The following is a 20,315-nucleotide window of genomic DNA, read 5'->3' on the forward strand; positions in this document are numbered from 1 at the left end:
CCAGGTCACTGCGGGGGAAATGTGCTGCCAGATCTCTCCCCTCCAAAGGCTTTCTAATGGGTGATGAATTCAGAATTGACCTCACAGGATCTGACCATTACTGATGGAAAAGCAAAGTAAACATCATTCCTGAAGATAATTTTTCATCTGTTCATGAGTCTATATGCTTATTACAACATACAGCAATTTGGCTACTCAAATAAGAATTTCTTTCTGTTCAGAGACTTAACAAGCCAAATGCCAAGAGTATTCTAGTCTCTACAGATGAACATCCATCCATCCATCCATCCATCCACACTGGAATGTTTCTTTCTCAGTTGGTGCTTTGGAACAATCTTTCGATTTTGATCCATATAGAGATTCTAAAGATAGTTTATTGAGACACAGGTTTGCAGGTTATTTTTTTTCTACATTTCTATGAGTGAAATTTGAAGAGTCTTTGAAATTGTTAAATCATGCTTTCTCCTCCTAGTAAGTATTAAGACTATGCAAATATCCCATTTCTTATCATACTTTTGGCCTATTAATTTTATATTCCATTGATAATTTTTACCTACAAAAATTATTACTTGGTATTTGCCAAATTCTGATATATTTTATCTCCATCATTCTACTACACTTATTAATTGGAATTCTGCTGAAAGGAAGAGCTATTCCTTCCCTCATTTATTCAGTTATTGTATCAATGCAGACTCATGATTATATTATTCTATTGATTATAATTCATTACTACAGTTATTTATTTTATTGCTCAAATTATCCCAGATTTGGCCATTGGGAGCCCCTTCTGACAGGCTCTTGTGTCCTTTGACAGATCCCTATTATTTTTTGAAAGCATTTTGTTATTTACTCTTTGGCACCACAAAATGTATGAAATTCATTTTGTTCTAGCTCAAGAATGGGTCATTTCTCCAAAGGACCCTAGTTCTTTTAATTGGAGATCGATATTTAGAAACAAAATCCACGTGCAGGTATGCTCCTTGCTACTGAGATGTTCTTACTTCTGGGCCTCTCAGTGGGCAGAGCTGGGAAATATCTCTCTCCATCTATATATCTACAAATATTTATCTACCTATCAAAGACAGTAAGTTCATCCTGATGCTTCTAATTACAACTCAGTACCACTAGTTTTCTTCTAGATTTCTCCCTTTCCTTACTTGTAACTTTCTCCAACTGTGAGAGACCTGGCATTCATGACTGATGATATAGTTACTTATTTGTTTAACCCTAGTCTACATATAAAGAAGTTTTTAGAATTGTGATCCCATAATCTCTGTGAGAATTTACTAACTCGACTGTAGGAGTTGGGTATAGTTCTTTCTGTCTTTGGCATATAGCAAAAATACTGATTTCCCAAATTATTCAGGCCAGATCTTTTGTTCCCCATCCCTCTCAGTATGGTTAAGTTGTTCATTTATAGTACAGCTAAGAATATTTGTTACTGTTTGTGTTCCACTTGGGGTGCCCTGACACACAGAGGTTGGTTTTAGTTATTATTTATTTGGAAGTTATGGGAAACATTACTATAGTTCTGAGAGTGAAGACTGCTCCTGAAAGTATCCCTCATCCCTTGTATTGCATTCCACCCACCCCCCTCCCCACCCCCCGCCTCGCTCCCACTCATCCTCTGTGGCTTACCAATTTCATTAGTTTCTGGCTTATTCTGTTTTTCTTTTTGCACAAATATGTAGATACATACACATTTTCTCATACAGTGACTACTTTTCGATGTGTTGTTGTTTTTTTTTTTTTTTTTTTTTTTTTTTGTAGTACCGGGCAATTTGAATGCCATTTGGGGATTTTCTCTCTTCAGGGTGTTGTTCATAATTGGTGTATTTTTACCACTAATGTATCAGATAGCTAATGAAACCATTATTTTCTTCCTTGAAAAATGTTTTTGGGATTTTTTTCCTAGAATGAAAATGAGAATGTGAATTTTGATGACCTCATTAGCACTGAACTGTCTGTTCCTTAATAGGATCGGTTTAAGAAAATAGTAACATAAAACAAGCAGCGTTTTTCAGGTTTTTCTTAACTCATTATATATATCTTTAGCAAGATATTTAAAAATTCTCTTTACCCTTATTCATTGAATTTGAATTATTTCGAGTATCAGTGAGCTCAGTTAGATTAGTGCTATGGTGCATTTCATCGGGCACTCTTTTTTTTTTAATTTTTATTTTCAAATACTCTGCAGGCCTTTGGGCAGTCCTTCTCCATCCACCGGAAGGTTGCTGAGGATGGAGAGACTCGGGAGGAAACGCTTCTGCAGGAGTCTGCCTCCAAGGAAGCTTACTACCTGGGGAAGATCTTGGAGATGCAGAATGACCTGAAACAGAGCCGGGCCGTGGTCACCAACGTTCAGGCAGAAAATGAGAGGCTCACAGCCGTCGTGCAGGATCTGAAGGAGGTAAACAGCAAACTCCCTGTGAGAGATTTGTGTGAGCGAGCAGTAAGATAACATTCCTTCTAGGAGAGAGGAATGAAACTTTTTCTTTGATCAGGGGAGCTGTCTCTAACAAGAAGCACTTAATACTGATGCTAATGATTTTTTTGTTTAGGGAAATGAAGCTGGTTCTGAGATGAGCTTTTCTCTTATTGTGTGTTAAGAATTAAAATTTATTTATGGAGTAGTTGGGAATTGGCCTTGCTATTTCTGCAAAGGTTTAAAGAAATATACTGACCTTAGCTCTTCCTCTCCCCTTTACCAGTTTTAATACAAGGTGGAGAAGAACAGTTGGCTGTGATGCTCTGTGTCAGCACTAATTCAAAATGACAGTAGTGTTAGCTCACGACCCTTCCCACTGGGGAATGAGACACCCCAGGGGAGTGTCTGTGGGGTCATAGAGTCTGGCAATACAGAGCCATAAACTCTTTTTCTGGTTTTAAAGAAGGCAGCAGATTACAGCTGGTATGAATTAGGTCCAGGAGCCTCCTCGGTCCCTGGACTCACTCTTTCTTCAGCTTTTCCATGGCAACCTCACGGGCCAGGTCATTTTCAGACTGGCAGAGTCATTCTTTACTGGAGGGGTGATTACTGGGAACAGTTTCATCCACCAAACCCTTTTAAGAAAATTTTTGGAAACATCACTCCATTATTTGACAAGAAAACTATAGAAGAGGGGCAGCTGTCCTCTAATTCTTACAGTGAATTGTAGTGTGGTGGAGATTGATGAACCAAATAGGCTTATTAATTGAGCGTTTCAGTAATACAAAAAGGAAGGATGAAAAAAACGTGAAAGATTATGAAATATAAGAGAAATAATCCACTGATATTTTTTCTCTTGAAATCAGTGACATATTTATTACAAATACAGTAAATTGTCCTTAAATTTCTTGGAATTTAATCAGTAATTTACATTTACACATATCCATATTATAATGAACTAAAGGCATATTGACAGTAGGATTTCTGCTTTACCTAGTCATTCTCTTTGGACATGCCCAAATACAGCAGTATGACTTCTAGAGACCGAGAAGGAGCCAACCAATGGAAGTTAGTGCTGGGTACTGAGAAGAACATGAGACAGTTTTCAGGATACCCTGTCTCATCTCCCTCCGATGCACGTGATTGTTAAAAACAAAGCTCCTCTCTAGTTCTTTATTTGACGCATCTATAGGTGTTGGGTGTGGGCAGACACTTGCTTACCCTTTGTAGTCCCACACCCTGCTCTTCCTAAGGAGTTACCATTCACCCTTTCAGCCCCAGGCTTCCCTGTGAGACAGGCATCCAGTACAGAAGTGGACCCAAGGTCAGGTAGTGTCATAGGCAACCATTCTGGATCAAGCAAGGCCCTGAACACCCACAGAAGGCGTCCTCAGCTGCCACGGGCAGTGGGTTCACGGGGCAAGTTAGCAGAGGGGCTGAGAAGGCCGGGCAACACGAGGGCTGTGGGCACACACACACACACACACACACACACACACACTCTCACACAGGTGGTTTGTGGAGAACAACTGCAGCCAATCAGTCAAGCAGTCTTGATTGCCAGTTGGACGGATCCTCTGAAAGCTACACATCCCCACTGTGCATGGCAGCTGCAGCTGAGCCTCGAGCCGTCAGGGTTGGGGAAGGGCAGAGAATGCACAGATGTTTCTCTGTTGAGGCATTACAGTGGTGACAGATGAAGCATCCTTGCAACGTAGACCGGGCTTGAGTGCATTTTCCAGCGAGTCGATTTAGGATAACCAGCAGGAGCTGGTAATTAAGAGTGAGGATGTAAGTTAGGAATGAACTGAGGCAGCAAAGAAAAAAAGATGTTGAGGATCCATTCATTTCAGATCAGTTCCCCAATTTTAGTGAGCATCAGAGTCATCTCGAGAATGCATCAAAATGTGACCCCTGGACCCCAGCCCCAGGAGGTCTGGGTGAAGCCCATGAATCCACATTTCTCACAAGGTCACGGCAGGTGACCTGGAGGCCGTGCTTTAAGAACCACGTGCTTTAAGAACCACGAGTTTAAACGTTTTGCTCACCCAGAGTTAGGGAGGGGAGTATCACAAGGCTCACAATTTGGGGAATTGCTGAATGACTCACTGGGTTATAATCCTCTATTTCTATACATTTTTCAGTAGTTGATTTGCAGTCAGAGACCGACTTGCTTCACCCAAATTTATATACTTTTGAAATCAAATATATGCATGAAGCAATCTAGCCTGTGAGTGTATTCATTCAGGTTTATCAGTTAACTAAAAGGAAAAAAAAACCAGGTTGTCTGTTTCCTGGGCTTCTAACTGTGGTAATGTATTTGTCGGTGTTCTTTCTGGTGGTCCGGAAGCTATTGGTATTACTACACCTGGAGGCCTGCTCGTTTTCATCCAGGCCTCATGTTTTAATGTACCTACTAAAATTATTAGCATTTAGAGCTGAGTACATTTGTAAAAGGAGGAAAGGACTCAATTGTTTTTTTTGAAATGTTGATACAGACTTTTTTATTGAGGTATAATTGACACATAACATTGTATTTGTTTCAGGTATATGGTGTCATGATTTGATATTTATATTGTGAAATGATCACCACAATAAGTCTAGTTAATGTCCATCATCTTATGTAGTTACAAACAAATCTTTTATCTTGGGGCATTTGGGTGGCCCAGTTGGTTAAACGTCCAACTCTTTGTTTCGGCTAAGGTCATGATCTCCTGGTTGTGGGATCAACTCCTGCATCCAGCTATGCACTTAGCATGGAGTCGGCTTGGGATTCTCTGTCTCCCTCTCCCCCTCCCCCCACTCATGTGCACATGCGTGCCCCTTTCTCTAAAATAAATAAATAAAATCTTTAAAAAAATTTTTTCCGGGGGCGCCTGGGTGGCACAGCGGTTAAGCGTCTGCCTTCGGCTCAGGGCGTGATCCTGGCATTGTGGGATCGAGCCCCACATCAGGCTCTTCCGCTCTGAGCCTGCTTCTTCCTCTCCTACTCCCCCTGCTTGTGTTCCCTCTCTCGCTGGCTGTCTCTATCTCTGTCGAACAAATAAATAAAATCTTTAAAAAAAAATTTTTTTTTCCGGTGATGAAAGCTTTTAAGATCTATTCTTTTAGCAAATACGCATTACAGTTTTATTAACTATAGTCACCATAATGTGCATTATATCCCCATGACTTATTTATTTTATAACTGGAAGTTTATATTGATATAGATTTTTGATGTCTGGTGTTAAATTGAAATCCCAGATTTGTTTTTATTGCAGGCTCCATTTTATTTATTTATTTTTGTACTCTGAGCATTGATTGATGCATAATGATTGGAGGAGAGATCATGAAACAAAAAAATCATAACTTGATGGACCATTAGAAATACACAAGGATAATCAACACAAAATGTAGTAAATCATCAGTTCGACAGATGCTGTGTGAATTTAATTTGTGGAATCACTTTCACTTACTGAAAGTAAATTATTTACTCATTTATTCACTCATCTCTTATTTCAGTAGGATTATTGGTACTGGCCAAGGTTTGTGCATGTGTGTGTGTAAATGTGGTGTATATATTATGGAAGCTTTACATGTACGTTTGTATACATGTGTAAATCCAAGGTCAAATTCTCTTCCATATATGGTAGGTATAGGTTAATGTAGTGGAAAAAACCAGAACATTTTCTGAGTTAGATATTGAAAATTAATATTCTAATCTCAGCTCTGCTAAAAATTTTATAATTATATCCACAATATTTGTAGAAGATTATTTTAGCATATAGTAAATACATATAAACATATATAAACCTACAATAAATACAGTACATATTAGCATAAACTGTTATCGTTAATAATTTTTTGTATCCTCCATAAAAATGTTGTTGAAGATAACCCCTATTGTGTTCATCCATATTCTTAGGTTAAAGAAACATCAGATAGATGCCTCTTTGAATTAATTACCTTGAAAATTCTTTCTGTTGAGATGAATCAGGCAGTAGGAATTACAGTGTGTTTTTTGTCCTGCTTTGGTTGTTAAGAAGCTCCAGGACTATGTTTAACTGTAAACACTAGGATTTTTCATTTTTATCATCCTTATTGTATATGTGTCTTTAATGATAAACTGCTTTAAATAATTTTTTGAAGTATAGAGAGTATAAAGAAAAAGCATCACCCCAACAAAGCACCAAATTAAGAGTTAATCTGATAGGATCAGTAATAGAGAGAGGAAAAAAAACCCTGGGGTTGCCTTGACCAGCATCATTTTGGTGTGAGCTTAAAGAGAACAGATAGATTACTATGGTGCCTAAGCAGATATTTAGTAAACAAATTTGATTTTCATTTTTCTCTGACCTACAGGTGTAACATGTAGAAGATAGCCTAAGTAGGTGTATTTGAACAATATTTATTGAACATTTACTTTGTACTAAATTAAAGTAAAATCCACATTGATGAAATCATAAAACAGGATAATAAAACTTCTTTTTATTTATAATAATTTTTTATTATGTTATGTTAGTCACCATACTAATAGCATATGAAACTTTTAATACTATGTACACTCTCAGTTGTTAGTAAGTCAGAATTTACTGCAATATTGTACAAACTATACAACGAAGTTTTACCAATATTCCTGATCAGAATTGGTGTGTATCTGAAAGAGAGGTGTCAAGGAAGGTAGACCCCTTCAGGTAGAATACAGAAGATTGGAGTTATAAAATGGATTATTGACCTTAGTGGAGATTAACCCTGGTACCTTAAAGTGCAAATAACTTAACACTGACTGCCAGACAATGTGCTGGGCACTGTTCTAAATTCTTTACGTGGATTAACTTGCTGAATCCTTATAACACCCTATTGAGGTAGGTTCTATTACTATACCTTTTCATTTTTCTGACAGGGCATGTAAATCACAGAGAGGTCACATAACCTGTCCAGTCCAAAGCACTTTGGTGATAAGTGACAAGCCAGAATCAAAATTCAGAAAGTGGCTCTGATCTAGACACTTTCCATCATGTCACTGCATTGCCAAGAGCACAAGTTCAGTCTTGCCTCAAGCTAATGAAATTTCTGGCAAAATATATGAAACTTTAGTACATTATCTAAATTTGTAACTTATTGGAATATTATTATTAGCCTCTCGTTAGGATGTGGCCATTTTATATTTTAAGAACTGCTTAATCCATTCGATTTTTAAAGAAGATTTATTTATTTTAGAGAGAGAGAGGGAGAGAGCGGGGGATGGGCAGAGGGAGAGGGAGAGAGAGAATCTTGAGCAGATTCCCTGTTGAGTGCAGAGCCCCGTGTTAGATCCCAGGAACTTGAGATCATGACCTGAACCAAAACCAAGAGTGGGACACTCAACTGACTGAGCCACCCAAGCGCCCCAATCCATATGATTAAAAAAATTTTTTTTCAAGTTTTTTATTTAAGTAATCTCTACACCTAGTGTGGGGCTTGAACTCCCTACCCTGAGATCAAGAGTCAATGCTCTTCCAACTGATCCAGCAGGGCGCCCCAATCCGTATGATTTTTATTGCATTTGAAGCTCTACTGTTTTCCTTTGTTGGAATACACAACCAAATTTCATAATATATCAGTGGCTCAATTTCCAGAAACCTAATTTAGCCAACATTTTAGGAATACATCTAATCCACCAAAAGGAATCCATATCTATAAACTTTTTAGGGCAAGAAGGCTCTCAATGATTATTTGGTAAAGACTATTCCCAAATCAACAGTTCTTTCTACAGTATCCCTAAATGGTCATGTAGCCTTTACTCAGATGTTTCCAGCACTATGGAGAAGAAAAACTGTGAGTCCTTTCAAGGAAGGAACTGTGCTTTGCCTGTCCTTTATCTTTGAATCTCCAGCACCCAGCACAGTGCCTTGCCAAAAGCAGACATTAAAACATGTTGACGTGAACTGAAAGAACATGCTTTGGGAGTTAGCCACTCCTAGGTTTGAATTCCAGCTGTGCCACTTACTAGCTGTGTGATATCGACAAATTACTTTTGTTCTCTAAGCTTCACTTCCTTAATTCTGACATGGAGGTGGCAATACTAATGTGCAGGTCCTGTGCAAAATATCCAGAGTTGCTAAATTACTGTTTATTCCCTTTCCTACAACTTCTTCCCAAGACTGCCCACCCTGTTGCTTGGCAGCTGTAATTGTTGAACTGCTCTTTTTTATTAAATGAAAAGTTGATTCCCTATAATTTCACCAGCTGGCCATATTTCTAGCTTCTGGATCTACAGAGAGTATATATATATATTTAGTTTCCTATTCCACTTGACAATTTTAGCCTATGCCCAATAGCTTCACATATTTGCAAAGAACTATCTTGTCTTCTCTTTTTCAGACTAAACATACCTAGATCCATTAGCACTTCTTTATGCGAAGACATGGTTTCAGGTTGCCTTACCTTCTTAGACTGGCATCCAGTGTCTCTTTAAAAACATACTATTAAGTGTCTTTACCCCTGTTGTATCCTTAAAATTTTGAATCATTGAACCTAGATTTTGAGTTTCTCCTCTTAGTGTTTTAATTTCTTTGGGTTTACAACTTTGCAGTCATACATTCATTCATTCAGCCAAGGTCTCTTAAGTGCTTGCTATGAGCCAGATGCTTGGGGAACATCAATGAATAAAAAATTCAATAGTAAGTGGTTGTTTTCAGTGTTAAAACAGCTAAATGTATTTAGAAACTATTTCCTTCTACTCTTTACTATCTGTGGAAATAGAGAGTAAGCTGTGTTTTAGACAGTATATGTGATAGACCGAATGTTTGACCGCTTCCCCCCCACCCCCACCACTGCCAAGCATTCATATGTTGTAACTAATCCCCAATGTGATAGTATTTGGAGATGAAGTTTTTCTTTATTTATTTTTTAAAGATTTTATTTATTTATTAGAGAGAGAGGCAGCGAGAGAAGGGACACAAGCAGGGGGAGTGGGAGAAGGATAAGCCGGCTTCCCGCTGAGCAGGGAGCCCAATGGGGGGCTTGATCCCAGAACCCTGGGATCATGACCTGAGATGAAGGCAGACACTTAACGACTGAACCACCCAGGCGCCCCATGGAGATGAGGTTTTTAGAAATGATTAGATCGTGAGGGTGGAGGCCTTATGAATGGGATTAGCACCCTCATAAAAAAGACCTCCCTAACCCCTTCCACCATGTGAGGACGCCGCAAGAACCAGGAGGAAGGCCCTCACTTGACATGGAACCTGCCTGTGCCTTGATCTTGGGCTTCCAGCCTCCAGAACTGTGAGAAATAAATGTTTGTTGTTTAAGTCACCCATGCTATGGTATTTTGCTATAGCAGCTGAATGGACGGGGGCAGCATACAACATTTTGTATAGTAGATGCATCTTAGTGTCTTATTAAAACTACAAATATATGGTACTTGCTGTGGCTAAGTGAAAAACAGCCTCTAGAGCCAGATTAGATGGCATGACCTCAGGAATCAAGCACATATTCACTTTATTCCAAGGACAGCCCTTTAGCTACTCTTTAAAAATTGATTTGCTTGTTTTATAAGTAGATGGCTTGGTAATAGGGTAGAATTAGGAACCAGGAAATCTGAGTTCTCATCTTAACTATTTTACCAGTTGTATGATTAAACTTTTCATTTCCCATATAAATATTATAATAACACCTGTCCTTCTCCCCATGATTTTGATAAGGATACGATATTTTCATGAAAATGCTTTATAAGAAAGGACTGTTTGTTCTTTATTGTTTCAAGGTTTGGTTATCAGACTTCCTCGCACATAGTAAGACAATAAGTTAGACAGATGTAGAGCAGTATCGGGAGAGGCCCCAGCACCTTCCCACAGCAGCAAGAATAATGCCTGACATCCTGACACCAAAAGAGGAAACAACACATATTTTAAAGCCAGTAGGTTGAAAGAGGAGAGCTGTCTGGGTGTTCTTACTATCAGTGTAACACAGCCTTTCATACCTGGCTCATTCTTGAAAGGGTCACTGTGTTATTACTACAACATCAAATGTGCTTACAGATGACCCACGTCATGGGGGCAAGATTCAATTATTAACACGTCCAATAAATAACAAAGCTTTTCTTACAGTCTCTGTTATTGGTCATTGGGAGCTGTGTTTACACGTAGTTGAATGAACTTGACACTTCGAACTGAATGATGATTTTTACCATTCTGTAAAGATGCGGCTTGGGTATAGCTGGAAAGGGGTCTATTTTCCTGGCACGTCCCAATTTCTCCCCAACTCTCCACACTTGTTGGGAATGGACCTTACACCTCTTGGAATGATGCAAAGCCGCAGTGAAGAATTATCACTGTTTAAATCAGTTTAAATAACTAATAACAGTATCAGAGCTAACGTTTTTGAGAGCTTACCATGCTCTAAGCATGATATCAGCACCTTTTCTCTCAGCAGATTTACAAGGCATGCACTGTTTCTCTGTTTTCTAACTTTGCCTCCCTTTACTCGCGAGGTAAAGAGAGGCTAAACAGCTTGTCCAGCAAGTAGTCAAGCTGGCCTAAAAATCTGACTCTAGAGCCCATGCTCTTAATTATGTTAGTGCCTGCTATTGGTTTGTTAATTCCACCAGAGAAAGCTGTATTTCTTTTGGTGAACAAGTTCTTTCCAACGCTTGTTAAGGTACTGTAAACAAACATCCCTATTAACATCATCAGGAATTTGAAAACAGAGTTTAACAATATACAGACAATTCACCTTTGAATCATTGTGATTTGATTATGCCTTTGGGAAAAGTAAGTTATGTAAGTGGGCTTGTTTGTAGGACCAGTTTAAAATTATAAACTCATAGATTTTGGGGGGGGGTGTACAGTTCTATGAATTTTAACACATAAATAGGTTCATGTAACCACAGCCACAATCAAGATGCCGAATGATTTCATCACCCTGGAACCTCCGCTGTGCTGTGCTATTCCTTTGTAGTCATACCCTCCCCCACTCAATTTCTGATAACCAGTCATCTGTTCTCAATCATTATAGTTTTATCTTTTCAGGAACTTCATGTAAATGGAATCACACAGCATGTAACCTTTGGAGATTGGTTCTTCTCTCAGTATAATGCCTATGAGATTCATTTAAGTTTTCACATATAGCAATAAGTCTTCTTTTTTGTTGTGGAATAGGATTCCACTGTATGGAATATACTATAGTTTGTTTTTTTTTTAAATCAGTTCACCTGTTGAAGAACATTCGGTTTGTTTTCAGATTTTGGCAGTTACAAACAGAGCTGTTATATACGTTCATGTACATTTATATTTTTGTGTGAACATAAGTTTTCATTTCTCTAGGACAAATAACTGGGAGGGTGGGAATTCTTGGTCAGATGGTGTGTGTTTAACTTTTTCAGAGTGACTGTACCATTTTGCATTTCTGTTAGCAATGTGTAAAAGTTCTAATTTCCCTTCATGCTTTCCAGCACATGACATTATCAGTATTTTTAATTTTAGCCATTCTGATAGGTGTGTAGTAGTATCTCATCATGGTTTTGTTTGCATTTCCCTAATGGCTAATAATATTGAACGCCTTTTCATGTGTTTATTCTCCTTGGTAACGTTTCTGGTTGAGACGTTTATCTATTTATTAATTGTGTTATTTCTTTTCATAGGTAAGTTTTGAGAATTCTTTATATATTCTGGATATGAGACCTTTGAAAGATAAGTGTTTTGCAAAGGTTTTGTCCTAGTATTCGGCTTGTCTTTTGATTCTCTTTAAAGTGTCTTTACATCAAAAACCAGGGATGTACTGTATGGTAACTAACATAATATAATAAAAAATATTATTATAAAAAAAAGTATCTTTTGTAGAACACAACACTTTTCATTTTGATGAAGTCTAATGTATCAAAAATTAAGAGAGTTGGGGAGTGGGTGGAATGAGTTAAGGGGGTCAAAAGGTACAGACTTCCAGTTATTAAAAAAAATGCATCATGAGGATGTAATGTATAGCATGGCAACTATAGTTAATAATGTTGTATTGCATAGTTGAAAGTTGCTAAGAGAGTAGATCTTAAAAATACTCATCACATGCAAAAAAATCTGTAACTATATGTGGTGACAGATGCTAGCTATACTTATTGTGGCGATCATTTCACAGTGTATGCAAATATTGAATCATTATGTTATATACCTGAAACTAATATAATGTCATGATACCTGAAACTAATATAATATCATGTGTCAATTGTACCTCAATAATAATAACAACACATATTATGTATCACGCTTTTAATATCAGTTTTAAGAATACTTTTCTATCCCCATGTCATGAAGATTTTTCTCCTATATTTTTATCTCAAAGATGAGGTTCATTTTTTTTTTTTGCATGTAATGTCTGATTCTTCCATCACTATTTGTTAAAAAGACTGTCTTCTGTGAGAATTGCCTTTGCATCTCTGTTGAAATCAATTGGCTGTGTTTGTTTGGGTGTATTTCTAGACTCTCTTTTGTGTTCTGTTGATTTATGTGTCTGTCCCTTTACCAATACCACACTGTCATGATGAAGATATAGAGGTAACTGCAAGCCAGATCATGTAGGGTCTTATAAACCATTGAAAGGATTTTGCCTTTTACTTTGAGGGAAATGGGGGAGTTACTGGAAAATGTTGAGCAAAGGAGTGACATGACTTTAGTGAGGCAAGGATAAGAGTAGGAAATTTTTGCAGTCATCTAGATGTGAGAAGGTGTTGATTTTGGCCAGAATGATAGGTGGAGGTGGTGAAAAGTAGTCATATTCTTGAGAGTGGAGCCAACATGACTTTTTAATGCATTGGATGTAAAGACTAAGAAGGAGGAGAAAGAATATGACTCCAGCCTAAGGTTTTAGCTTGACCACTTGAAAAATGGAATTATCATCAGTTGAGATGGGAAAAGTGTCAGATGAAACAAGTTTTAGGAGGGAAAATCAGAACTTAAGTTTTAGACATGTTGAATTTTAAATTTTGATTAGACCTCCAAGTGTAAAATATGGATGGGTGGTGAGAGATGAGGGCCTAGAGTTTGGGAGAGAGATTTAGGGATAGAAATATAACTTGTGGATTTATCGGCAGATATATGCTATTTAAGGTATATCAGCGAGATCATCAAGACCGGAAGTATAGCTAGAAAAGGAAGAGGCCCAAGAACTGAACCCTAAGACCACCTCTGTGAAGTTGGGGCAAGAAAAGAAACCAGCAATAAGACTAAAAATCATAGTGGGGTAGAAAGAAAATAAAGAGAGAGTGATTCCTGGAAGCCAAATGAGGAAAGTGATATCTCTGAAGGAATTTATCAACAGTGTAAATGCTGCTAATAGGTTAAACAAGATGAGAAACTGAATAGACTGTTGAGTTTAGCATCAGTCATCTCAGTGAGAGAGGTTTCTGTGGAGTGGTGGAAGCAAAAGTCTGATTTAGAGTAGGGTTAAGATAGAATAGAAGGAGAGGAGCTAGAGATAGAGAATAGAGGCAACCTTTTTTTTTTTTTTTTAAGTTAGTTTGTTTGCAAAGAAGACTAAAGAAATGAGGAGGTAGCTAGGGGACAAAATGCGCTCAAGAGAAAGTTGTTGGGTTTTTTGTTTTTGTTTTTTTAAGGTAAAAGAAATAATGTAACAGTGTATATGAATCTGATTGCTGATGGGTGACGTAGCAGGGAGGGAAATTTTAATGATTTAAGAGGAAAAGGGGAGAAAGCTTAGGACAATTGATTTCCTTGATTGAAGGAGAGAGGAATGGGATCTGGTGCAAAAAATGGAGGTATTGCCTTTAAAAAGGAGCAAGGAAGGGGGTACCTAAGTGGTATAGTTGGTTAAATGTCCAACTCTTGATCTCAGCTCAGGTCTTGATCTCATCAGGGTTTTGAGTTCAAGCCACAAGTTGGGCTCCATGGTGGGTGTGGAACCTACTAAAAAAAATTGCTGATTTTGGGGCACCTGGGTGGCTCAGTTGGTTAAGCATCTGATTCTTGATTTTTGGCTCAGGTCATGATCTCAGGGTTGTGAGATCGAGCCCTGCGTCAGGCTCTGCACAGGGCATGGAGACTGCTTAAGATTCTCTCTCTCCTTCTCCCTCTGCCCTCTACCAATACCCATCTCTGTTCTCTCTCTCAAAAAAAAAAAAAAAAAGGAGGAAGGAAGTTTCATCTTTGGCAATGGCTGGAAAAGCAGAGTATGTGGAATAGATGTAGGTATTTTGGTAGGTGTGAGTGAAGAGAGTCTTTTCATGTCCTCTTCAGGCTGCTTCATTTTCCTCGCTGAAGCAGGAAGCAAGGCCAGTAGCTGAGAAAGAAGATGGGGGGAGGTGTCAGGTTTTGAAGAGAGAGGAGTGGTGAGATAGTCACCTGGGAGTGAGTCACTAAGGTAAGAGCATGGGAATGAGTGGCTGAAGGAGAAGGCCGATGTCCCTCAAGAAGAGGAATTCCAGGAATCAAGATCATCTATGTACATATTGAGAATGCCAGGAATTAAGAACAGACCAGAAGTTCTAGAGATATTGATGATAAGCCTAGAGCTAAGTCTTGGAGAAATGAGGGGGAATGTGTTGGTGTGTGGGAGGTGACACTATCAGTGCTGGTAATGGACAGTATATAGGGTTTAGTCCTACCCTGCTGCCACTACCTTGTCCCAGTGGAAGCTCCTGTTATTTTGTTTCCCCCCAAAATGTATATTTATCAGCTCAAGAAGAAAATCTCCTAATGACTTGAGATTTGAAGCAGAGGAATTTAAGGGGAGGTGGGAGGGAGACTGCTATGAAAGCAGCCATGTGGAGCAAAAGGGGCACCCATTCCACCTCCAGGCCAGCACTTGAGAGGGTTGCAGGGGAAACTGTCCCCAGGGAGAGTCAGGTTTCCTTTCTGGCGACGTAAGGAGTGCATTATACCCATCTGTAAAACCGATATGATGCCTGCTGTAATTGCATATGCTCAGTTAGTGGATATCGATTAAAATGCATGCATTATTGTAGAGAGCATATTCATTTACTTTCTCCTTTTAAGGATTGGAAATATTTTTTCCATGGTTTCAGAAGTTGGGTTATTATATTTGTCAATGAGAAATAATACAACAGCTTTTGAATAGTTCTGAAAATGATGTCGGTTGATCTTTATTCAAAAATATTGGGTTTTGGGGGTTGTTTTTTTTTTTTGAGATTAGAAAGGTAATAAGGACCTGCATCTTTATCATCGCAGATTTTTTGAAGGCAACTTAAAAAATGAAAGCATATGTAAATGTTTCCAATATCCAGATGTTGGACCTCATTTGGGCACAGCTTCAAAATAGCACCTTTTTTTGTTTGTGACTCCTTTGTTTTTTGCATTAGACAATGAGAAGGGGCATAAACGTCTGGCCTGAGACTATAGTTACATCAATTTCCTGTGTAATAGCTAGTCATTAAACCAGTGCCAAATGGAGAATTAAATGGGAAACTACAGGGAAGTTCAAGCCAAAGTTAGAAATGGTGAGAGAGCATTAATCGGAACATACTGTAGAGATGGAAACTCTAAAAGTGACATAGGTTTTAAAGAAAACCTATTTTTAAAGTAATCCTGCATAGTCTATTTTTTAAAGGTAATTAAGTTTTTATTAGTAATCTTTCATAATTTAAAAATAATAAGCAGTAAAAGGCAGCCTGCTTTTTTCATGTAAAACCAGCATATTTTATATATATAAATATATATTTTTTTTTCTTTCCTTACCCCTTCCCTCCCTTTTTTCTCCCCTTCTCCTGCCTTCCCTTCTCCCCTTCCCTTTCCTAACTTGTGAATAGGCAAACACCAGCTCTCTGCCTCTTGGAATATAAGAAGAAAGATCTGTGCACAATCCATTTTCTAAACACTGATTCTTGGACTAAAAATAGCTTTATTCAGTTTCAAACTTTTCTCCCACCCCAAGCTCAGGTTTTGCTCCCTGTGCAGACTGTGTAGAAGGAGAAGTAATGCACAATCAGCATTTCAGCTGGAGTGCTTAGTGGACAATTTTAATCTTTTTTTTTTACATCTTGACCTCTATTTCCAAAGAACATCCTGGTTGGCAGGTCTAGCCTGATTAAGATTCTGTTCAGGCGTTTAATTCTCCTAAGGGAACTTACAGCTTAATCTAACAATCAAGAATACCTGAATCTACTCAGAACTTAATTTCTTGAAGGTTACAGGAAACTGATACTTGAGCAAGGCAGAGAGGGCAAATAAATGAGTGCATATAGGGATATAATGAATTTTGATATATATTTTTTGAATTATACTTTTTAATGCTTAATCAAATATATGTATATATTTTAAAGATTTATTTATCTTTTTTAGAGAGAGAGTGACTGCGCAGCTATGTGCACGGTGGGGAGGGAGAGGGGGAGGAAGAGGAGAGAGAATCTACAGCAGGCTCCCCCACCCAACCGTGAGTGCAGAGCAGGATATGGGGCTTGATCTCATGACCCCATATGACCTGAGTTGAAATCAAGAGTCGGATGCTCAACTGACTGAGCCACCCAGGTGCCCCCAACAAATATATTTAAAAAAATAAATATCGTAGGGATGCCTGGGTGGCTCAGTCAGTTAAGCATCTGCCTTCGGCTCAGGTCATGATCCCAGGGTCCTGGGATCGAGTCCTGCATCCTGTACTCTTATCGGGGAGTCTGCTTCTCCCTCTCCTCTGCCCCTCCCCCCTGCTCATGCCATCTATCTCTCTCTCTCAAATAAATAAATAAAAATTTAAAAAAATAAACATTGTAGACCAAATAATACTAAATGTATTGATAGACACAAACTTTAATTTGCAATTTGAGTTAGAGTAGAATACTATATATCCCATAAGAAAGGCTATTCATTCATTACCTTCTCAACTAGCTTTCTCATTATCACTTACTTGTTCAACAATATTAAAAGTACTTGGATTTAGAAACAGTTCTCTGGGGCGCCTGGGTGGCACAGCAGTTAAGCGTCTGCCTTCGGCTCAGGGCGTGATCCCAGCGTTATGGGATCGAGCCCCATATCAGGCTCTTCCGCTATGAGCCTGCTTCTTCCTCTCCCACCCCCCCTGCTTGTGTTCCCTCTCTCGCTGGCTGTCTCTATCTCTGTCGAATAAATAAATAAAATCTTAAAAAAAAAAAAGAATTCTCTGATAGAGTTTTGGTTTCACCAAAGCAATTCTTCAAGAAGCAGAATCATAACTAAACATCTCTTCTGAGGCTACCACAATATAAAAATCCTCACCGCCTGCACTACATTGAAGAAATCTAGAGTATCAAAATATATTTCCTCATGGGCTTTGGCATACAAAATAACCCCACAATTGTTTTTAAACAGCAAGGTAGAGATTTAGCTACCTGTACAAAGAAGACCCTTCAACCTTTTTCTGGATGGTGAACTTGGTTGTTAAATGAATAATATAAAAGAACCTGTTAGGTAACAGCACCGATCCTGCTTCCCCAGCTATTAATGATGGTGAGACTGGGCCTTGAGAGTAATGAACACCTTGCCTCATTATTTGAATCAATCTTTCACTGGCAGTGCTTACCAAAGAAATGGTGTTTTACAACCTTTTTTTCATTCATTATCATCTCCTTAAAGGAGGCTTTTAAGATTTTTTTTTCTAATTGCCACAAAATTAAATACTAAGGAGTAAGATTTGTAGTGTAGGGTTGAGCTTGAGGGGATCACAAACCATTGTAATATCTAAGATTTTTTTCACTTCCGAAAGGAGCAATTTTCACCCCATCTGGGGCTGCATTAATTTTCTAGGGCTGCTGTAACAAAATGCTTCAAATTCTTTGGCTAGAGAATAAGTCTTTAGTTTCTGGAGGCTAGAAGTCTTCAGTTTACTGGGCTAAGGTCAACGTGTGGGCAGGACCACCGTCCCTCTGAAGGCGCTAGAGGCGTGTCCATTCCCTCTTCTAGCTTCCACCCTTTCCCAACTTCTAGAACTGCATTCCACGCATTCATTGGCTCAGGGCCCCATCCTCCACCTTTCAAGGTCAGCATTTTAGCGTCTTGCTTCAGTGTCATAGTGCCTTCTTCTTTGTCAAATCTTCCTCTGCCTTCCTCCTCTTAAGACGCTGTGATTATATCTATGGTCTACCCGGATAATCCAGGATAATTTCTCCATCTCAAAATACTTAATCACATCTGCAAAGTCTCTGTTACCATATAAGGTAACATTCACAGGTTCCAGGCATTAAAACTTGAATATCTTTGGGGGCCATTATTCAGCTTACCACATGGGTGATACCGCCCAATTGGAAATGCACCATTAATAAAGAAACAAAAAAGAAAGAAAGAAAGAAAGTAAGAAAGAAAGAAAGAAAGAAAGAAAGAAAGAAAGAAAGAAAGAAGATAATAAATATGTAACTTTGGCTAGTAATTATTTTTTATATTTTAATCTATTTGGGGCACTCGTCATTAGAAAACAGGGAGAAGACATGTTAAAAATTAATAGGATTCGGAAGAGTTGGTGATACCCATCTTACTGTGGTGTACTCATCCATCCATTTATTCTGCATCACCCTTTCTGCTGGGGCCAGTCAGCAGAGAAGGGCAGTGAGTCACTCCAAGGTCAGACAGTGTTATTACCTAACTCTTATTGTGATGGGCAAATCCACCATTAAGCTTCAGATTGAGAGAAATACTATTGAGTTGGCAAATGCTTTCGATGTGTACGTGCAGATAGTCATATGTAACCACAATTTTTCACACCCTATGGCAAAGAGAGAGGTGAAAATGTGATGGAAAGAGAAACGAAAATTCTGTGTTGTATTTTAATTTGCTGCAGAACTTCCCCTTCACGATGACCATTCTATTAAGCACTCTGCGCAAATGCTATGCCAAACACTGCTGAACATACCCAGCATGTGTAATGCAATGTGTACCTCTTAGAGACCGTTCAGAAGAATAAAATAAATATATAATTAATTATGGTACGGGAAGGCACTTCTCTCTCTCTGGGCTGCTCAGGATGGTTGCCTGAATTACAGCAGGAAACACCTGCCTAACATCCTCTAAGTAGTACACAGCCTGATTAGTGCCCTCTGGGAAACATCCAGTGCCTACCACTTGGTTCTCCAGCCTAAGAGAAGTATTATTAATTAAAGACCTACTGCCAGGTTCTTCTTTGTTGATTGTAATGAATATCTTAGATGGCCTTGAAATTGATCAGTTCTCTATTAATCCATGAGTTGTACCTCTATCTGAAATAACTAGAGGATATTATGGAGGTTGAATAATATATTTAATATAATTTTGGAGGTTGAATTCAACAAGAGCCCTTATGAAGTCCAACTAGATTCTTAGGGCTCTGCTCAAACCGCTTCTGGAGACAGACTTTCCCTGACGTGTTTTACCAAATCACAGGCTAAAAATCTTCCTATTTCCCCTTATTCTTGTTCTTAGGCCTGGGCATCTTAATCTTTTTTTAAAAACTGAGTTGCTGGGAAAGTTTTATTGAAGCCTAGCATAATAATATTTCATGTTGGATAATGCAGATGTACAAAAGAAAAATTGTATTAGGAAAAATCCCCAAAAAGTTTATTATTTAAAACTTTGCAAATAATTGAAGTTAGAAGCTTTGGATTTTGTTTTTAGAGCTAGGTGCTGATTTGGCAAATGTTTTTTTCCGCATAGTTGCCAGAGTTTAACGTTGGTTCTGCACATATTAGCAAAGTTATATCATATGAGTGAAACAGCCTCTTGGGGCCTCAATATTGTTATCTATTAAGTGGGGATAAGAGTAACACCTATGTCATGGGCTGTTGTGAGGATTAAATGAATCCTGACATGTGACATACTTGGAATAGCACCTGCACATGGTTAACACTGAGAGTTAGCTATTTTATTATTTCATTGCTGTTTGCATATCTTTAAAAAATATATTTAGGATTATTTCTCTAGAATAGCATTCCAGAAGTAGAGTTACAACATCAAGTGATACAAAG

At 38.4% G+C, this 20,315-nt stretch overlaps 1 protein-coding gene across 13 annotated transcripts in view; it reads left to right on the forward strand.

Annotated features, from left to right (window-relative positions):
- Nucleotides 1-20,315, forward strand: part of BICD1 (BICD cargo adaptor 1) — a 216,105-nt gene that overhangs the window by 86,516 nt on the left and 109,274 nt on the right. For all 13 annotated transcript variants that reach the window (XR_004621317.1, XR_004621318.1, XM_034645450.1 and 10 more), the window contains exon 2: nt 2,198-2,410. Coding sequence is in view for 11 of the 13 variants with exons in the window: in XM_034645450.1 (XP_034501341.1) it covers nt 2,198-2,410 (213 nt within the window). In the remaining 2 variants the exon portion in view is untranslated. The remainder of the gene's footprint in view (nt 1-2,197; nt 2,411-20,315) is intronic.

This window comes from Ailuropoda melanoleuca, chromosome 16 (genome assembly GCF_002007445.2).
Source record: "Ailuropoda melanoleuca isolate Jingjing chromosome 16, ASM200744v2, whole genome shotgun sequence".
Classification (NCBI taxonomy): domain Eukaryota; kingdom Metazoa; phylum Chordata; class Mammalia; order Carnivora; family Ursidae; genus Ailuropoda; species Ailuropoda melanoleuca.